This window comes from Bombina bombina, chromosome 4, assembly GCF_027579735.1.
Source record: "Bombina bombina isolate aBomBom1 chromosome 4, aBomBom1.pri, whole genome shotgun sequence".
NCBI classification, from domain to species: Eukaryota; Metazoa; Chordata; class Amphibia; order Anura; family Bombinatoridae; genus Bombina; species Bombina bombina.
This window is the reverse complement of record NC_069502.1, coordinates 249842022-249864239: the sequence shown is the minus strand read 5'-3', so window position 1 is coordinate 249864239 and position 22218 is coordinate 249842022. Positions and strand designations below refer to the sequence as shown.

Here is a 22218-nt window from a genome sequence, read left to right as displayed (position 1 = left end):
TCTCCAAATTTTATTTTATAAAAAAATGTTATTTTATAAAATGTGCATATAATTGATTGTAAAATACAAATATTAATTATGCTGCATTATTTTCAGGAGTAGTAAAATATGACTGACAGTTTGTATTAATAAAAAAAAGTTTGGCCATGTTATTAAATAAATAAAAAATGTGATAATACATACAATTTGTTTACAAAAAATATTGCATCTCCCATATATTCTTTGAAAAATACATTTAATTTCTGTCGCCTAGATTTAGAGTTCTGCGTTAGCCGTCAAAGGCAGCGTTAAGGGGTCCTAACGCTGCTTTTTACCGCCCGCTGGTATTTAGAGTCAGTCAGGAAAGGGTCTAACGCTCACTTCCAAGCCGCAACTTTTCCATACTGCAGATCCCTTTACGCCATTTGCGTATACTATCTTTTCAATGGGATCTTCCTAACGCCGGTATTTAGAGTCTTGGCTGAAGTGAGCAGTAGACCCTCTACCGACAAGACTCCAGCCGCAGAAAAAAGTCAGTAGTTAAGAGCTTTCTGGGCTAACGCCGGTTTATAAAGCTCTTAACTACTGTGCTCTAAAGTACACTAACACCCATAAACTACCTATGTACCCCTAAACCGAGGTCCCCCCACATCGCCGCCACTATAATAATTTTTTTTAACCCCTAATCTGCCGAACGCACACCGCCGCCACCTACATTATCCCTATATACCCCTAATCTGCTGCCCCTAACATCGCCGACACCTACATAATATTTATTAACCCCTAATCTGCCCCCCCCCCACATCGCCGCTACCTTACCTACACTTATTAACCCCTAATCTGCCGACCGGACCTCGCCGCTACTCTAATAAATGTATTAACCCCTAAGCCGCCTCACTCCCGCCTCGCAAACCCTATAATAAATAGTATTAACCCCTAATCTGCCCTCCCTAACATCGCCGGCACCTAACTTCAAGTATTAACCCCTAATCTGCCTACCGGACCTCGCCGCTACTCTAATAAATGTATTAACCCATAAAGCTAAGTCTAACCCTAACCCTAACACCCCCCTAAATTAAATATAATTTTAATCTAACTAAATAAATTAAATCTTATTAACTAAAGTCTTCCTATTTAAAGCTAAATACTTACCTGTAAAATAAACCCTAATATAGCTACAATATAACGAATAATTATATTGTAACTATTTTAGTATTTATATTTATTTTACAGGCAACTTTGTATTTATTTTAACTAGATACAATAGCTATTAAATAGTTATTAACTATTTAATAGCTACCTAGTTAAAATAATTACAAAATTACCTGTAAAATAAATCCTAACCTAAGTTACAATTAAACCTAACACTACACTATCATTAAATTAATTAAATAAAGTACCTACAATTAAATAAACTAAACTAAATTACAAAAAAAACAAACACTAAATTACAAAAAATAAAAAAAGATTACAAGAATTTAAAGCTAATTACACCTACTCTAAGCCCCCTAATAAAGTAACAAAGCCCCCCAAAATAAAAAAAATTCCCTACCCTAATCTAAATTAAAATAGTTAACAGCTCTATTACCATACCAGCCCTTAAAAGGGTTTTTTGCGGGGCATGCCCCAAAGAAATCAGCTCTTTTGCCTGTAAAAAAACCACAATACCACCCCCCCAACATTACAACCCACCACCCACATACCCCTACTCTAACCCAAATCCCCCTTAAATAAACCTAACACTACCCCCCTGAAGATCTCCCTACCTTGAGACGTCTTCACTCAGCCGAGCAGCGATGAACCAAAAGAAGACATCCGGAGCGGCAGAAGTCTTCATCCTATCCGGGTGAAAGAGGACATCCGGACCGGCAAACATCTTCATCCAAGCGGCATCTTCTATCTTCATCCATCCGACGAGGAGCGGCTCCATCTTCAAGACCTCCAGTGCGGAACATCCTCTTCTACCGACGACTACTGACGAATGAAGGTTCCTTTAAGTGACGTCATCCAAGATGGCGTCCCTCGAATTCTGATTGGCTGATAGGATTCTATCAGCCAATCGGAATTAAGGTAGCAAAAATCTGATTGGCTGATTGAATCAGCCAATCAGATTCAAGTTCAATCGCATTGGCTTATCCAATCAGCCAATCAGATTGAGCTTGCATTCTATTGGCTGATCGGAACAGCCAATAGAATGCAAACTCAATCTGATTGGCTGATTGGATCAGCCAATCCGATTGAACTTGAATCTGATTGGCTGATTCAATCAGCCAATCAGATTTTTCCTACCTTAATTCCGATTGGCTGATAGAATCCTATCAGCCAATCGGAATTCGAGGGACGCCATCTTGGATGACGTCACTTGAAGGAACCTTCATTCGTCGGTAGTCGTCGGTAGAAGAGGATGTTCCGCGCCGGAGGTCTTGAAGATGGAGCCGCTCCTCGTCGAATGGATGAAGATAGAAGATGCCGCTTGGATGAAGATGTTTGCCGGTCCGGATGTCCTCTTCTGCCCGGATAGGATGAAGACTTCTGCCGGTCCGGATGTCTTCTTTTGGTCCATCGCTGCTCGGCTGAGTGAAGACGACTCAAGGTAGGGAGATCTTCAGGGGGTAGTGTTAGGTTTATTTAAGGGGGTTTGGGTTAGAGTAGGGGTATGTGGGTGATGGGTTGTAATGTTGGGGGTGGTATTTTGTTTTTTTTACAGGCAAAAGAGCTGATTTATTTGGGGCATGCCCCGCAAAAAGCCCTTTTAAGGGCTGGTAAGGTAATAGAGCTGTTAACTATTTTTATTTAGATTAGGGTAGGGAATTTTTTTATTTTGGGGGGCTTTGATATTTTATTAGGGGGCTTAGAGTAGGTGTAATTATCTTAAAATTCTTGTAATCTTTTTTTATTTTTTGTAATTTAGTGTTTGTTTATTTTTGTAATTTAGTTTAGTTTATTTAATTGTAGGTACTTGTAGGTAATTTATTTAATTAATTTAATGATAGTGTAGTGTTAGGTTTAATTGTAACTTAGGTTAGGATTTATTTTACAGGTAATTTTGTAATTATTTTAACTAGGTAGCTATTAAATAGTTAATAACTATTTAATAGCTATTGTATCTAGTTAAAATAAATACAAAATTGCCTGTAAAATAAATATAAATCCTAAAATAGCTACAATATAATTATTCGTTATATTGTAGCTATATTAGGGTTTATTTTACAGGTAAGTATTTAGCTTTAAATAGGAAGACTTTAGTAAATAAAATTTAATTTATTTCGTTAGATTAAAATTATATTTAACTTTGGGGGGTGTTAGGGTTCGGGTTAGACTTCGCTTTCGGGGTTAATACATTTATTAGTGTAGCGGCGAGGTCCGGTCAGCAGATTAGGGGTTAATACTTGAAGTTAGGTGTCGGCTATGTTAGGGAGGGCAGATTAGGGGTTAATGCTATTTATTATAGGGATTTTGAGGCGGGAGTGCGGCGGTTTAGGGGTTAAGACATTTATTATAGTGGCGGCGAGGTCCGGTCGGCAGATTAGGGGTTAATAAGTGTATGTAAGGTAGCAGCGACGTTGGGGGGGCAGATTAGGGGTTAATAAATATACTATAGGGGTCGGCAGTGTTGTGGGCAGCAGATTAGGGGTACATAGGTATAATGTAGGTTGCGGCGGTGTCCGGAGCGGCAGATTAGGGGTTAATAGTATAATGCAGGTGTCAGCGATAGCGGGGGCGGCAGATTAGGGGTTAATAAGTGTAAGATTAGGGGTGTTTAGACTCGGGGTTCATGTTAGGGTGTTAGGTGCAGACTTAGAAAGTTTTTCCCCATAGGAAACAATGGGGCTGCGTTGGGAGCTTAACGCTGCTTTTTTGCAGGTATTAGGTTTTTTTTCATCCCAAAATTGTTTCCTATGGGGGAATCGTGCATGAGCACGTTTTTCCAGCTAGCCGCTACCGTAAGCAACGCTGATATTGAGAGTTGAAGTGGCGGTAAATATGCCTCTACGCTCCCTTTTTGGAGCCTAACGCAGCCCTTCAGAGAACTCTAAATACCAGCGTTATTTAAAAGGTGCGGGGGGAAAAAAACACACGTAGCTAACGCACCCCTTTGGCCGCAAAAATCTAGCCGTGTATGTTTATATATCTCTTTTAATTTAAGCATATACATATAAATATCATGCTGCCTTAAAATAGTATTTTACATAAAATTTTAATTTAAAAGAATCACAAAAAAATTAAATACAAGCATTAAAAGGTGTATTTAACAGCTACTGTATCAATGATCTATACATTTTCTTTGATCCATATTAGATGGACAAATTCTATGCCATTAAAAAAAAATGTAAACAGCAATAAAAAGATTTTTTTAACTCTTCAGATGCTAACAGTTATCAAGAGGTATTATATTAGCCATATATATCTTTGTTTTTTATTACGTTGAACACATCACTGTAGTCTGCAAATCAATAGATATTATTTATATGTCTATGAAGACACAGAACTGCACATTTCAACCTGTATCACTAGACAGGGATTTTAAATGGATAGAAAGGTCAAAAGTGAAATCTACAGGGGTACATTTCAAGTTTAAATTGAAGCAAGTTTGCTATTGTTCAATAGTAAAAATGTTTTTAGTAGAAGTAATTGATGTTTATCAGCAGCACATGCACGTATGCAGTGAGGGCCTGAGTGCTAATATTCAAGGTCAGAGAGCTGGCAGTGATTTGTATTGCATTTGAGTCATATAAGCCACCCCTGACTCTCTGGGAAGAATACTGGTGCACGGGTCTGCACAGCTATGTGCGTATGCGTAAAAACGTTTTATAGAAGTATTTTTGCTTATGGAAGCATATTACAAAATGCTTCTATTTGAATTTGACAGGCATGTTTCAATTTTGACCTTAATATCCCTTTAAGAATGTACAGTAAGCTAAGAAATAATTTAGCCTACACAACATTAAGCCTATGGGCAGACTCATTTGGCCTTCTGGTTCTGATCTGCAATTAAAATCTATCTTTCTATGGTTGTGCATGCGCAAGACATTTTCCTGAACCCAGAAATATCTCCATAATTGGACTTCATAGAATGCATAAGTGATTTGCACCATCCAGTGAACCACATCGAAAAAACACGGAATACAAAGAGAAGGGTAAAATTTATTATTGGAATGTAGAGAAAGGCTGTAAAGGAAGCATTCTGTGTCAGTTTAATTATACCATTTCACTTGTTTGTGCAATAAAATATTATTTTGATGATGCTTTTGGTAAGTAAATTTTGTAAGATGTGTTTTTAGCTGACATATTATTACACAGTTCATATTTTGAATTACTACCTGTAAAACAGGATAATAAACAACAAAATCAAACCATAAAGAGTCCAAAGGAGAAACGTGCCCTCCTTCCCAAGAGGAGACCATATGAATTGTCTTCTGAGAGCCCTTTTATGGATTATCAAAATAAAACCATGACGTTACCCCTGATGATATCAGTCAGACACAAAACGGATTCAAAGAAAACAAAGCTCAAAACATTGGTCAAGAGCCACAGCTGTGATGATCTATGGGTAGATGACAGGACACGACACATGAAGCTAGAAAATTCAGACAGGAGTGCACAAGCAGGGAGTGTCCTGAAGAACGAGTTAAAAGTAAGATTGTCATCCATCCTCTCTGGCACTCTTCTCTTTTGGCAATTTTCTCCATGCTCATCTATATTCTGAAAGCTTTCCTTTTCTGCCTCATACTTTTGCAAAGTAGATGGTCTTTTAAAGTGTATCACTGCTTGGTGGATATGGGGGGCTTAGCAGGGTATATAAGCACAGTTACTAAATATTACAGGTAGGTTATATTTGCACAGGATGAATAAAAAGACACATTTACTGAATTTAACTTGTTTGGTAAACAATGTCAGTCTGTTACACTCCTTAAAAAACATTGACTGCACATATTAGTATGGATCTGTATACAAATTAGCAACATATATGCATTGATTAAGACTTGATAATCACTTGTTAATCAATGGTTGGACTTGCTTGTATGAGAGATTCTTTTGAATGTTTCACTTCTCTGACCAAAATACAAACATTTTAAATGTACATAATGTCAGTTTTTTGTGCATTAAATAAAATATTAAAGGGACATGAAACCCATTTTTTATATTTTATGATTCAGACAGAGCATACTATTTTAAGCAACTTTCTAATGTACGTCTATTATCAAATGTGCTTCATTCTCTTGGTGTCCTTTGTTGAAGGAGCAGCAATGCACTTCTGGGAGCTAGCTGAACAGATCAAGTGAGCCAGTGATGTGCGGCAAATGTGTGCCACCAAAAATGAGCAGCTAGCTCCCAGTAGTGAGCCTACCTAGATGTGCTTTTTAACCAAAAGATACTAAAAAATAAAACAAATGAGATAAATACATATTAAAGCTGTTTAAAATGATATGCTCTGTTTGAATCATGAAACAAAAATGTAGAGTTTAGTGTCCCTTTAACGTATCACACAAACAATGTACATATTAACAAAAGAAACACTGCATCCTACTTGTATTTTTAATGTACTGTGGAATTATCCATTGTTGATGTTTTACAGTTTCCTTAGCCCTTTCCTGGCATCTTTTTCACATATATTTGAAAAGAGGTTTACAAACGTTTCATCTTGTTATGTAGATGAACCGTGTGGCTCTTTTTCTTATTTGGTGATGGTTTTAAGCTTTGGGTTGAAACAGATGTATTTTCTGCAACTGTCTAATTGCAGGTATTACCAGTGAATACTAAAGAAATAAAGGAACACAAAGAAGGAGTTATGTTTAAATGCTCTAATGTGCTGGAGTATTTTATTATCGCACAATTAATTTAACTGAACTATGTGTTTATTCCTTGCAAGGGGATTAAAAAGCCTTTAAATACGCCTGTGCATAATCAAAAAGTGCATACAAGTAAGACAATGCAATAGCTATTACTATTAAATGAACCAAAGATTTTTTTTGTGGCAAATTTCAAAATGTCCTCCCCTATATCATGTGACAGTCAGCCAATCACAGACTTATATGTACAGTATATACTGTGAACTCTTGCACATGCTCAATATGAGCTGATGCTTCAGAAAGTGTGCATATTAAAAGTCTGCACATGAAAGGAAATTAATTAAAATCATATGCTCTTTCTGAATCATGAAAGTTTACTTTTGAACATATTGTCCCGTTAAACACATAGTGAAAGTTAGCTCCAGACAATACATTACCAACCCTTAGCCAAACATGGATGTTGATTGGCAGCTATGCACATATGCCACTCCTGATTGGCTCAGCAACTGTATTTAGCTCAGGACAAGTAGTGCATTGCCAGCCCAGAGCTGCATTGTGTTTAACAACTGTGCAAGGATTAAACACATACTTCTATGCAATCAATAAAGCAATGATAAAATACTTTAGCACATTAAAGCATTTCATTTATTCCTCATTTATGTCCTTTAAGGATATTAATCCAGACAACAATCTTATACTGTGTTATCAGTATGGACAGTTGTACAGCTACATCTTTATTGCTTACGGATGGATTTCAGTATTACGTTAATTGCAGCACTGTACATCTAGACAAGTATATTAGAGAGTCCCATATACAGTATATAGCAGATGTCTTCTAAGTTTGTACAGTTTGTTATTTGCATAACTCATCTAGGGTGAATTTAAAACTAAAGTCATATCGTTGCGGGAGTTACCTCAATTTTTAAATGATTCTCTTTTTAGTTAAGTTGCAATGAAAACATATTAATTAAGATAATAGTGATACAACTGGGAAAATAAGATATAACATACAGCAATAAATAATAAAAAGGGCATCACTTAGACACTTCAAGAAAAAAAAGAGTATAACTTCCTGAAGATAGAAAACAAAACAATGTTGTAAATTAAGGGTAATGTAATTCACTATACTATAAACAGAATTAGGACACTAAACTCTATTAAAATGCAAAATACAATTGTTGAGCTCATTTACTAAAAATTATATTTGAGTGCATTTCTATGGAATAGTTATATATTTTCTATTTCAAATGTTAAAGGGGCAATGTACTCAGGCAAACAGCTAATAAAAAGGACATAGGACCCAAAGAGAGTGGCCTCTGAGGAGAGAGGTTATATATTTCAGATACAGAATACCATTTTAAACAACTTTCCAATTCACTTCTATTATCAACGTTGCATCATTTTCTTGGTATCCTTTATTGAAGGGACATCATGCACTACTGGGAACTAGCTGAACACACCTGTAAACCAATGACCACCAATCAGCAGCTAGCTCCCAGCTCATGAGTCTACCCAGATATTCTTTTCAACAAAGTATATAAAGAGAACAAAGCAAATTAGATAATAGAAGAAATAGGAAAGTTGTTTGCAATTGTAATCTCTATCTGTATCATGAAATAAAATGTTTGGCTTCATGTCCCTATAATTAATCTAAAGCAGCTGCAGAAGCACCATTTAAAAATGGGTCAGGTTCTCTCTCTCCCACCCCAAAGGTTGATTTATTTTGCTGCATATTGCTTACATAGCTTTACTATAGCAAACACTGCAATATCGAAATTTTCAGTATAGGTGGCGGTTTTAACAAGCAAACGCAGCTATTTCAGATATCAAAGTAAAGTTAAAAAAGCTATTTATTAACAGTTAAATAAACTCCAGCAGTAAAGGGGAGAACAACATTACAGTATAACATATACCTTTACCATTCTATTTTAGAAAAAAAAAAAGTAGCAGACATAGCATATTGATATTCCATATAAGTCTGGGAGAATCAGCATTCAAATGTTCCTTTTGCCATTTCATTTTTTTTTTTAAATCAAATGCACAAACTACAATTTTGTCGTCATTCACTCATATTTCTAAACAACCATACAGAACCTGTTGGTTTCCACAAGATTCTGCAAAATGGAAGTCAGACTTTCTGCTTTTTCTTCTTGGTAGGAATTGTAGCTGAGACCTCTGTGTGACAGCTGGACAATTGTTTTACAATAAGTCATATTTAGGGGACAGTAAGCACCTCAAGATGTTTATATCAAATGTTTAGTTATGTGCAATATATTTTATTATTTATTTTGCCCCTTTTCATGCAAAATTGAGCAATTTCTAATTCTCAGAACTTGAAATGCACTGTGCTCCCAATGATAACAACTGCAAAGCAATACATTTTATACTAACTTAATGACAGTGGCTAGCCTTGTCTGTGGACTAAAGCCCTGAGTGGCTCCTCCAAATAAGGCAAAGGTTGGTGGATTTGGCTATTGAAAAATGAGTGCAGTAAAAAGGATGTTAATTTGTTTTAAAACCACTAAGACGTGGCTGATATGTTATTCTATAGCAACACAACAAAAATGTCTTGTAATTGCAAGGTATTTACTGTCCCTTTAATTACGTTAGCAAATAGGTAGGGGAAACCAGAATTATAAAGACATGAGCTTAGATTGGTGAGTACAAAACATAAGTCAATAGATTGTATCTGACACATCAGTTTATCTAAGGTGTGTCTTAAATGCATGAGGGAGGAGATGTCTGATATATAGGATCACTGCATTCAAGATATATAGGACAAATATTTAAAGCATGAGAGTGCTCTAAAATTAAAAATGATGATACGAATAAACGAGAAGACACAGGTAGAGATGAAAGACAAGATTCAATAAAAATTACAATAAGGAACAGTATGTAACAGTGATGGCTGTGTCTTCATTTAGCCAGTGCCAAGATGTCATTATTTAATAATTAATGACTATAGAAAAGTCAATCTAATATATTACAATGGGAAAAAATATTAAAGGGAAATCAAAGTTTGAAAGTGTCTTACTTTTGTAAGAGTTTATTGTAGACCACACTTACAAATTAACTTTATTAGTACTAACATAAGGTAAACATATAGATAATAAACTTAGCCCCATCATGACCAGTAACACACTCCCTTATAAAGCAACTCTTTGCTTATGTGACCACAGCATATGTCAGAGTACATGCCGCAGGCAGCTCATTGGCTGTGTTGGTGTAAAGCTTAAAGAACAAGAAGATAGTCCAGCACACACTGTATAGTAGGGTGCACAAGCTGTAACAGGGAACTGCACAACAAACCCTGAAGTAACATCCAAAAATATCAAAAGAACAGCAGCACTCCAATCCAGTAAATAATTACCAATGTATTGCTGCATCAGCAAGCAAGACAACAGCAACGTTTTGGACTACATGTCCTTATTCATGCTCATGGTGTAAAGCTTATGCAGGATGACAGTGAGAGGATTTTATTATACTTATTTTGTACATTATTTAAAGGGACACTAAACAAATGAAAAATATTTATATAGCCTATACAGGGTTTTTTTTTGTTTGTTTATTAAATGTATAGTTTTGCTTATTTTTAATAACATTGCTCTAAATTTTCAGACTCCTAACCAAGCCCCAAAGTTTTTGGAGAATACTGATGTATACCTACTCCAGCTTGCTCCTGTTTGTGTAAAGGGATTTTTTCATATGCAAAGGAATAGGGGGGAATGTCTGCTATTTTCCACTTGCAGTGAGTGTTTCAGCTACCTTTTAAACAGTTCTAAACTGGGAGCTTCTAAGTAAGTTTTTAAACGGTTTTATACTGGATTTTTAGATCAGTATCTGTGCATATTATTCTTTATAGTCTATTACATGAAGTTATATGAAAATTGGTGTATACTCTCCCTTAAGAGTAGGTGAATAAAATACTGTACTGCCCACACCATACACCAGAGGGCACTCCTGCTGCTCTGAGCTGAAGGCTGTGGAATATCTAAAATACAAACAAACCTGCTCAACGGAGCGCCCCTGGGGTATATAATTATAAATCCAAAGTTGTAATAGGCACTAATGGAGAGAGGGTAGTAAGCATGTAAATTATATTCTCGGGCGGCAAACAAATGTTCCCAGTGCGTCTGCACACGCACAAAAAGTAACAGTTCATCCAGTGTTGGGAAAAATAAGCGCTCCAAGCCCAAAAATGTGTAAAAAATTAAAATTTTATTCCAGACTGATTAAAACCATACAAAATTGAATAAAAAGTGGTAAGCACTGTTGTGCAAAAACAAGTTGAAGAACAGGTGCAAAAAACAGCAAACGTTTCGTGCTCCACGCACTTGGTCACTGCTAATTGATGCACCTGTTCAGTGCTCCTTTTATTACCAAAGATCCTTAAAGTGATATCACACATTTTATTCACCTGTATTTTGCCATTCTGTAAGGGAGCCTATGACAAGAAACCTTTTTTATTTTCTATACATAAAATATTAAAGATAGGCAAATTGATTCATATTGAGTATTTTGTTACTATAACCTGGGAAAAATATATCCTAAGCCAAATATAATTCATGTTTTTCATTTTTTTCTTTTGTTGGAAAAAGTATACATATTATTTTATGAAACATTATTTCAAAGCCTGTATATAATCAAGGCCTATTCTCTTATTTAAATTTGATTTTGACTAATAAATTAGAGCATACATTTTAAACAGATTTGTACTATGATTTGCATTACATGAGCCTATGACAAGACACTGAAATTTTCATAAACTACTTGTGAATAGATGCATAATAATTAGTGTTATTCTTATGTTGGAGACTAAAGTTAAAAAAGAACTTTAAGGATCTTTTTGGGCTTGGAGCGCTTATTTTTCCCAACACTGGATGAACTGTGGAATATCTAAGGCTGGTCTATCTGTACTGTATTTATATTTAGTGTACATTGAAGAGCTAATATTGTTTTATTGAAGAATTATATAATAAAATAAACTTCTTTACTGACTTTCAGCATTTGATTTTCTGACTGCAACATCCTTTTAAACAATTAACTTAAAATAGTTTTATTTATGGTTTAAATAACATTTTCTGCTTACTGTGGCTTCTGTCATGATCTATAGTTTCAATTTTAAATGAACTGTTACTTGTGTGCACCAGCTCAAAAGTCCAAACTAGATTTGCAGGAGAGAGAAAATGGGGAGGAAAATGTGGACACATTAGTTCTGCCTAACGCTGATTACTGATCATAATTTTAGCTTTTACACAAGGTTCTTATTTATTAGTAATTTAAGCAGCATAAGTTAATAATGAAAACAAAGTTATGAGTACTGAAAGCATTCAATTATTTAGAAAAAAATAGTGGCAGAACAGTTTATAGCAAAAAAAAAGAAGAGTTAGTAAGCTAAATTTGAAATGTGCTACTTTGAGTTGGTATTTTATCTACAGTGTGTATTTTCAAATTCATATTTATACATAAACCACTATGGAGACGTATTATTAAATATGAACAGCAATACCCAAAATTGCTAATAATTTGGATTTTTTTGTAGTATTCTATATAAATGTAGCTAAATATCATGACTATATAGTAGTTCCTATTTGAAAAGTAAATAATTCTATATTTTTTCCAGTAAATAATGGGTGATTGGTACAGGCAATAAAATACTGTACTGCTCACAACATACACCAGAGGGCACTCTTGCTTCTCTGAGTTTGAGCCTGTGGAACGTCTGAGGCTGGTCTATCTATACTTATCTAGGTCTAGATATATTTAATAACATCCTCCAGCTTTAAAAAGGTGAGGTGTTTTTCTCTGGCTTTGGCCTAGATCCTATGTAAATCACTAAAAAGGGGTCACTACACAAAATATTAGCATTACCAAGTTTTGTGTAGTGGCTGATTTTTAGTGACCAGATCATACTGAGTTCTCTACTATTAATAGATACAGATAAATCTAACTGTGACCCAGAACACCCAACTCAAAACTATTTTTAAACAAATCTGAAATAAATCACTGCAGTGCAAAATAAAAATGCTAAAAACATTCAAAACTTGTTTTTTTTTAGCATAATTTGCATTGGTCTTTAGTTCAAAACACATCAATAGAAAAGCCTCGTATATGGTATATTTATTTTCTACTATACTATAGGAAATTAGGGACAAGCAATCTCTGTGAAGTATGTAGTCAGGCTCCTGAATTCCACAGAATTTACTCCAGCCTCTGCAGTCAGTAAGCATAATTAAATAATTAAATGGACAGTATACACCAATTTTCATATAACTGAATTTTATATACACTACTATAAAGAAGAATATGCACAGATACTGATCTAAAAATCCAGTATAAAACCTTTTAAAAACTTACTTAGAAGCTCCCAGTTTAGCACTGTTGATGATGTTAAGCTGGGACATCCATTGAAAGGGGCTGATAATGCAGGAAGAGCAGCCCCTCCCCCCCTCCCCTGCTTATCAGAAGAACCATTACACAAACAGGAGCCAGCAGTAATCTGTAGACTTCAGTCTACATCTGATACTTTGGGGCTTGGTTAGGAGTCTGAAAATCAGCACAATGTTTTTACAAAATAAGGAAAACTATATATTGTTACAAAAACACTCCCAGATCGACTATATAAATGGATCATTTACAAAACATTTAAGCAAAGAAAAACCTAGTTTACAATGTCCCTTTAACATGGATTTTATTTTTGAATGTAATATCCCTTTAACGCTAATGGTGACCCCATAAACTCAGCAATAGAGGTTATTTCTTTATGACCTCATGGTCCAGTCTTGTTCCTCTTGAGAGTAGCTCCTCTTTTTGTTTTATAAAAAGAGGGAGCCTATTTTGGTTGTTTATTTTTAGTAATCAGTAATAAGAACAGGTAGACATAACTGTCAAAGTTAAGTTTGTCCTTTATTCTAATTGGTTGGTGTCAGTTTTTTTATTTCAAATTGAAAGTCATGTACAAATTTTTAAAAATGCTGCACAAGTCCTATTATTATTATCATTATTAATATGTATTTGTATAGCGCAACAAAATTCCATAGCACTGTCCTAATTTATTTTTTTTATTATTAGAACAGAAACTTAAGATTGGGGCACATCCTAAACTCTATTCAAATCCATTTTAAAAAAGCATTAACAAATACATTTTCAAATGGATTTTTCCACAAAATTAGTCAACTGTCTCATATGCTTAATATAATCTTTATAACAAAATAATAAAATGAACTACAGGAACTATACCTGTGGCTTTATGTATCAATATTAAGTCTGATAGGGTATCTACTGTATGATAAGAAAACAAAGCGCATCCACGATTCAAGGTAAAAACGTTTATGACTTTTATTAGTGCACACAATCTATTGCACTTACAAGAGATAAAACAGTTAAATGCCTTATATAAAACCTTGGTACACTCTATCCAAGAGTTCAGCTCCACATGAATCAGCAGGTAGCGACCATTGCTCCTCTTGTGTTTCTGTATACCAACTTGGCAGATTCGAATATACCTGTATCAAATCTCAAATCCTCCTTTTAAAGTGCAGAGTTTGTAGTTAGAGGTAGACCATCCTGTCTACGCGTTTCATTTGGCCTTAGCAAGCTGTGTGCACTAACAAAAGTCATAAACGCTTTTACCTTGAATCGTGGATGCGCTTTGTGTTCTTATCTTACAGTGTATTTAAAGCCTGAGCACTCCTTTGTGCTCAGTGAATTGGGAAGCTGCACCTAAGATGTGTCACTAAGGGAGAAGTTATCCAGACTACAGGAGCTTTGACTCTACTTATAAAGTATCTACTAATACTCCCTGAGTCATAAATGTGAGTTAACAAAGTGGGTTTTCATCAGTATTTTTATTATTATCATTATTTTTATCATTACAAGTATAATTGGTTCAAGGATTTGTATTGGTAGCACCATCATTAGCACTGGCATAATTATTGATACAATATTATAATAATATATTAATGTGACTCAAGAATTTACAATTAATTATTATAACTGATCACATACAGTTATAATTTGTTCTATATCTATTATTTGTACGTGTGTGCAGCTTAATTGTGTTGTTGTACAGATAGGTTATCTATAACAGATAAATGAACATACTATAAAGGAACTAATGAATAACTAATAGTCAGACTGTATTAATTTTAAGAAATATTTCAAGAGCAGCAGTTCTAATATAATTGCTATGGATGTCTTTAATAAGAGATCACTTTTACTCCCTGATTTTGTTTTCTTAAAGGGATATATAACCCAATTTTTTCTTTCATGAATCAGATAGAACATCTATTTTTAAAAAACATTTCAATTTACTTCTATTATCTAACTTGCTTCGCTATCTTGGTATCTTTTTTAGAAAATCATACCTAGATAGGTTCAAAAGCTGGGAGATAGCTGCTGATTGGTAACTGCACATATATTTTAGAAAAAAAAACCCTTTTATCCTATAGGGAAGGTGGGAAGGAGGCTATACAACCTTGACCTCCTGGTGTATACCTAGGTGCAACAGGAGGTAGTGCCTAATGCCAAATATTGAAATTTATATTTTAGTAAGAGGGAAAGCAGGCATTATGTTGGCACACTTATAGGTTATATTACCAGGGAAGGTAAATGGTAAAGTGCGGTATATATATCGGATATTCAACCATAAGTTTATAAAAACATAATTTATGTAAGAACTTACCTGATAAATTCATTTCTTTCATATTAGCAAGAGTCCATGAGCTAGTGACGTATGGGATATACATTCCTACCAGGAGGGGCAAAGTTTCCCAAACCTCAAAATGCCTATAAATACACCCCTCACCACACCCACAAATCAGTTTAACGCATAGCCAAGAAGTGGGGTGATAAGACAAAAGTGCGAAAGCATAAAAAATAAGGAATTGGAATAATTGTGCTTTATACAAAAAAAATCATAACCACCACAAAAAGGGTGGGCCTCGTGGACTCTTGCTAATATGAAAGAAATGAATTTATCAGGTAAGTTCTTACATAAATTATGTTTTCTTTCATGTAATTAGCAAGAGTCCATGAGCTAGTGACGTATGGGATAATGAATACCCAAGATGTGGATCTTCCACGCAAGAGTCACTAGAGAGGGAGGGATAAAATAAAGACAGCCAATTCCGCTGAAAATAATCCACACCCAAAATAAAGTTTAAATCTTATAATGAAAAAAACTGAAATTATAAGCAGAAGAATCAAACTGAAACAGCTGCCTGAAGAACTTTTCTACCAAAAACTGCTTCAGAAGAAGAAAACACATCAAAATGGTAGAATTTAGTAAAAGTATGCAAAGAAGACCAAGTTGCTGCTTTGCAAATCTGATCAACCGAAGCTTCATTCCTAAACGCCCAGGAAGTAGAAACTGACCTAGTAGAATGAGCTGTAATCCTTTGAGGCAGACTTTTACCCGACTCGACATAAGCATGATGAATTAAAGATTTCAACCAGGACGCCAAAGAAATGGCAGAGGCCTTCTGACCTTTCCTAGAACCGGAAAAGATAACAAATAGACTAGAAGTCTTTCGGAAATTCTTAGTAGCTTCAACATAATATTTCAAAGCTCTAACTACATCCAAAGAATGCAATGATCTCTCCTTAGAATTCTTAGGATTAGGACATAATGAAGGAACCACAATTTCTCTACTAATGTTGTTAGAATTCACAACCTTAGGTAAAAAATTAAAAGAAGTTCGCAACACCGCCTTATCCTGATGAAAAATCAGAAAAGGAGACTCACAAGAAAGAGCAGATAATTCAGAAACTCTTCTAGCCGAAGAGATGGCCAAAAGAAACAAAACTTTCCAAGAAAGTAATTTAATGTCCAGTGAATGCATAGGTTCAAACGGAGGAGCTTGCAGAGCCCCCAGAACCAAATTCAAACTCCAAGGAGGAGAAATTGACTTAATAACAGGTTTTATACGAACCAAAGCTTGTACAAAACAATGAATATCAGGAAGATTAGCAATCTTTCTGTGAAAAAGAACAGAAAGAGCAGAGATTTGTCCTTTCAAGGAACTTGCAGACAAACCTTTATCCAAACCATCCTGAAGAAACTGTAAAATTCTCGGGAATTCTAAAAGAATGCCAGGAAAAATGATGAGAAAGACACCAAGAAATGTAAATCTTCCAGACTCGATAATATATCTTCCTAGATACAGATTTACGAGCCTGTAACATAGTATTAATCACAGAGTCAGAGAAACCTCTTTGACTGAGAATCAAGCGTTCAATCTCCATACCTTCAAATTTAAGGATTTGAGATCCTGATGGAAAAAAGGACCTTGCGACAGAAGGTCTGGTCTTAACGGAAGAGTCCACGGTTGGCAAGTGGCCATCCGGACAAGATCCGCATACCAAAACCTGTGAGGCCATGCTGGAGCCACCAGCAGAACAAACGAACATTCCTTCAGAATCTTGGAAATTACTCTTGGAAGAAGAACTAGAGGCAGAAAGATATAGGCAGGATGATACTTCCAAGGAAGTGACAATGCATCCACTGCTTCCGCCTGAGGATCCCTGGATCTGGACAGATACCTGGGAAGCTTTTTGTTTAGATGAGAAGCCATCAGATCTATTTCTGGAAGTCCCCAGATTTGAACAATCTGAAGAAATACCTCTGGGTGAAGAGACCATTCTCCCGGATGTAACATTTGGCGACTGAGATAATCCGCTTCCCAATTGTCTATACCTGGGATATGAACCGCAGAAATTAGACAGGAGCTGGATTCCGCCCATACCAGTATTCGAGATACTTCTTTCATAGCCAGAGGACTGTGAGTTCCTCCTTGATGATTGATATATGCCACAGTTGTGACATTGTCCGTCTGAAAACAAATGAACGACTCTCTCTTTAGAAGAGGCCACGACTGAAGAGCTCTGAAAATTGCACGGAGTTCCAAAATATTGATTGGTAATCTCACCTCCTGAGATTCCCAAACCCCTTGTGCTGTCAGAGACCCCCAAACAGCTCCCCAACCTGTCAGACTTGCATCTGTTGAAATCACAGTCCAGGTTGGAAGAACAAAAGAAGCCCCCTGAACTAAACGATGGTGATCTGTCCACCACGTCAGAGAGTGTCGTACAATCGGTTTTAAAGATATCAATTGCGATATCTTTGTATAATCCCTGCACCACTGGTTCAGCATACAAAGCTGAAGAGGTCGCATGTGAAAACGAGCAAAGGGGATCGTGTCCGATGCAGCAGTCATAAGACCTAGAATTTCCATGCATAAGGCTACCGAAGGGAATGATTGAGACTGAAGGTTTCAACAAGCTGAAACCAATTTTAGACATCTCTTGTCTGTCAGAGACAGAGTCATGGACACTGAATCTATCTGGAAACCTAAAAAGGTTACCCTTGTCTGAGGAATCAATGAACTTTTCGGTAAATTGATCCTCCAACCATGATCTCAAAGAAACAATACAAGTTGATTCGTATGAGATTCTGCTAAATGTGAAGACTGAGCAAGTACCAAGATATCGTCCAAATAAGGAAATACCACAATACCCTGTTCTCTGATTACAGACAGAAGGGCACCGAGAACCTTTGTAAAAATCCTTGGAGCTGTTGCTAGGCCAAACGGCAGAGCCACAAACTGGTAATGCTTGTCTAGGAAAGAGAATCTCAGAAACTGATAGTGATCTGGATGAATCGGAATATGTAGATATGCATCCTGTAAATCTATTGTGGACATATAATGCCCTTGCTGAACAAAAGGCAGAATAGTCCTTATAGTTACCATTTTGAATGTTGGTATCCTTACATAATGATTCAATATTTTTAAATCCAGAACTGGTCTGAAGGAATTCTCCTTCTTTGGTACAATGAAGAGATTTGAGTAAAACCACAGCCCCTGTTCCAGAACTGGAACTGGCATAATTACTCCAGCCAACTCTAGATCTGAAACACATTTCAGAAATGCTTGAGCCTTCACTGGATTTACTGGGAAACGGGAAAGAAAAAATCTTCTTGCAGGAGGCCTTATCTTAAAGCCTATTCTGTACCCTTCTGAAACAATGTTCTGAATCCAAAGATTGTGAATTGAATTGATCCAAATTTCTTTGAAAAATCGTAATCTGCCCCCTACCAGCTGGGCTGGAATGAGGGCTGCACCTTCATGTGGACTTGGGAGCTGGCTTTGGCTTTCTAAAAGGCTTGGATTTATTCCAGACTGGAGATGGTTTCCAAACTGATACCGCTCCTGTAGGGGAAGGATCAGGCTTTTGTTCCTTATTGTGACGAAAGGAACGAAAACGATTATTAGACCTAAATTTACCTTTAGATTTTTTATCCTGTGGTAAAAAAGTTCCTTTCCCTCCAGTAACAGTTGAAATAATAGAATCCAACTGTGAACCAAATAATTTATTACCCTGGAAAGAAAGGGAAAGCAAAGTTGACTTAGAAGACATATCAGCATTCCAAGTTTTAAGCCATAAAGCTCTTCTAGCTAAAATAGCTAGAGACATATACCTGACATCAACCCTAATGATATCAAAGATGGCATCACAAATAAAATTATTAGCATGTTGAAGAAGATTAACAATGCTATGAGAATTATGATCTGTTACTTGTTGCGCTAAAGCTTCTAACCAAAAAGTTGAAGCTGCAGCAACATCCACTAAAGATATAGCAGGTCTAAAAAGATTACCTGAACATAAGTAAGCTTTTCTTAGAAAGGAATCAATTTTCCTATCTAAAGGATCCTTAAAGGAAGTACTATCTGCCGAAGGAATAGTAGTACGCTTAGCAAGAGTAGAGATAGCCCCATCAACCTTAGGGATTTTGTCCCAAAACTCTAATCTGTCAGATGGCACAGGATATAATTGCTTAAAACGTTTAGAAGGAGTAAATGAATTACCCAAATTATTCCATTCCCTGGAGATTACTTCAGAAATAGCATCAGGGACAGGAAAAACTTCTGGAATAACTACAGGAGATTTAAAAACCTTATTTAAACGTTTAGATTTAGTATCAAGAGGACCAGAATCCTCTATTTCTAATGCAATTAAGACTTCTTTAAGTAAAGAACGAATAAATTCCATTTTGAACAAATATGAAGATTTATCAGCATCAACCTCTGAAACAGAATCCTCTGAACCAGAGGAATCATTATCAGAATCAGAATGATGATGTTCATTTAAAAATTCATCTGAAAAATGAGAAGTTTTAAAAGACCTTTTACGTTTACTAGAAGGAGGAATAACAGACATAGCCTTCTTAATGGATTTAGAAACAAAATCTCTTATGTTAACAGGAACACTCTGAGTATTAGATGTTGATGGAACAACAACAGGTAATGTAACATTACTAAAGGAAATATTATCTGCATTAACAAGTTTGTCATGGCATTCATTACAAACAACAGCTGGAGGAACAGATACCACAAGTTTACAGCAAATACACTTAACTTTGGTAGATCCAGCATCAAGCAGCGATTTTCCAGCAGTATCTTCTGATTCAGGGTCAATCTGGGACATCTTGCAATATGTAATAGAAAAAACAACATATAAAGAAAAATTGATCAAATTCCTTAAATGACAGTTTCAGGAATGGGAAAAAATGCCAGTGAACAAGCTTCTAGCAACCAGAAGCAATAAACAATGAGACTTAAATAATGTGTAGACAATAATGACGCCCATATTTTTTAGCCAAAAATGACGCCACAACCGGTAACGCCGACACTTTTAGCGCAAAAAACTTCAAAAATGACGCAACTTCCGGTGACAAGTATGACGCCGGAAATAACAAAGAAATTTTTTTGCACCAAAAAAGTCCGCGCCAAGAATGACGCAATTAAATGAAGCATTTTCAGCCCCCGCAAGCCTAACAGCCCACAGGGAAAAAAGTCAAATTTTAAGGTAAGAAAAAAATTGATTATTCAAATGCATTATCCCAAATAATGAAACTGACTGTCTGAAATAAGGAATATTGAACATCCTGAATCAAGGCAAATAAATGTTTAAACACAAATATTTAGAACTTTATATAAAAGTGCCCAACCATAGCTTAGAGTGTCACAAAAATAAGACTTACTTAACCCAGGACACTCATCTACATGTAGTAGAAAGCCAAACCAGTACTGAAACGAGAATCAGTAGAGGTAATGGTATATATAAGAGTATATCGTCAATCTGAAAAGGGAGGTAAGAGATGAATCTCTACGACCGATAACAGAGAACCTATGAAATAGATCCCGTAGAAGGAGATCATTGAATTCAAATAGGCAATACTCTCTTCACATCCCTCTGACATTCACTGCACGCTGAGAGGAAAACCGGGCTCCAACCTGCTGCGGAGCGCATATCAACGTAGAATCTAGCACAAACTTACTTCACCACCTCCACAGGAGGCAAAGTTTGTAAAACTGATTTGTGGGTGTGGTGAGGGGTGTATTTATAGGCATTTTGAGGTTTGGGAAACGTTGCCCCTCCTGGTAGGAATGTATATCCCATACGTCACTAGCTCATGGACTCTTGCGCTAATTACATGAAAGAAATATAACTTTTATTATTAATTAAATTGTAAAAAAAAAATTTGTGGACCATGCCACCATTAAAAACATGTGTTCGTGTAGTATGTTTGTTAGTGATTTAAAAGCACAGAAAGGAAAACAAAAAATTAGACACTGCTAATCCTCCAACAGTGGCAACAAATGCCTAGCAATTTAGAGTTGAGCACTTAAAGTATCTGTGTGGGAAATACTGTTTATATATATCAGTAAAAAAGCTCAATACAAATGGATTTTTAAGGTGAGCAAATTCCCAATATCGTTATTTATCAGTGTGGAGGTGATAGAGAAAGTTTCTCACCCCAGAGAGTAGTATATTAGGGAAATACACTGATCACCTATTCAAACACTATATAATGTGTAAGGTACTCCAAAGGCATTAAAACTGTGTAACAATAATTTTTGTAAGGCTATTCCACAGTGTACAAATAGGTACCGTGATACCACTTAAATAAGTAAGGAGTAGGTATATGAGGATAATCCCCTCTTTATTAGCCTTGATCTGTACACTGAGATAGTTCTATATCTGGCTGTGCTTGCCAGCAACTGTTTAAATATGCTCGTGTCTAGGTACACTGATATATTCCACAGAGTCACCACCAACGGCTAACGTAATTAAAGTCCAAGTATTTAAAGTATTCTATACAAATACCCCTAAAGGGGAATTAGCTAGCTTTCAAAATTAAATATAGCCTATTGATTATCAGCTACACTAGTGATAACCCCACATATTTAAATTAGTTATATAAACAGTTAGCCGTAGGAATTCAACAAGTGTCTATAATTTTAAACACAATATCAGGAGGAGAAGCAGTGCGAATGCCTGACGCGCGTTTCGCATCTGCTTTGTCAAAGGCAACCCGCAACTTCACCCAGGCTTCCTTAAAATGGCCACACAGCCAATCAGATCACTTCATAATCTCTCAGCCAAT

General features: G+C 35.9%; 1 protein-coding gene across 2 annotated transcripts in view; it reads left to right on the top strand.

Moving 5' to 3' along the window:
* ARHGEF4 (Rho guanine nucleotide exchange factor 4) overlaps positions 1-22218 on the top strand; it is a 231385-nt gene that overhangs the window by 8640 nt on the left and 200527 nt on the right. Inside the window, exon 2 of one of the 2 annotated variants that reach the window (XM_053709872.1) lies at positions 5312-5614. The exons of the other annotated variant lie outside the window; for it this stretch is intronic. Within the exon in view, the coding sequence (XP_053565847.1) occupies positions 5312-5614 (303 nt within the window). The remainder of the gene's footprint in view (positions 1-5311; positions 5615-22218) is intronic. 2 annotated transcript variants of the gene reach the window in all.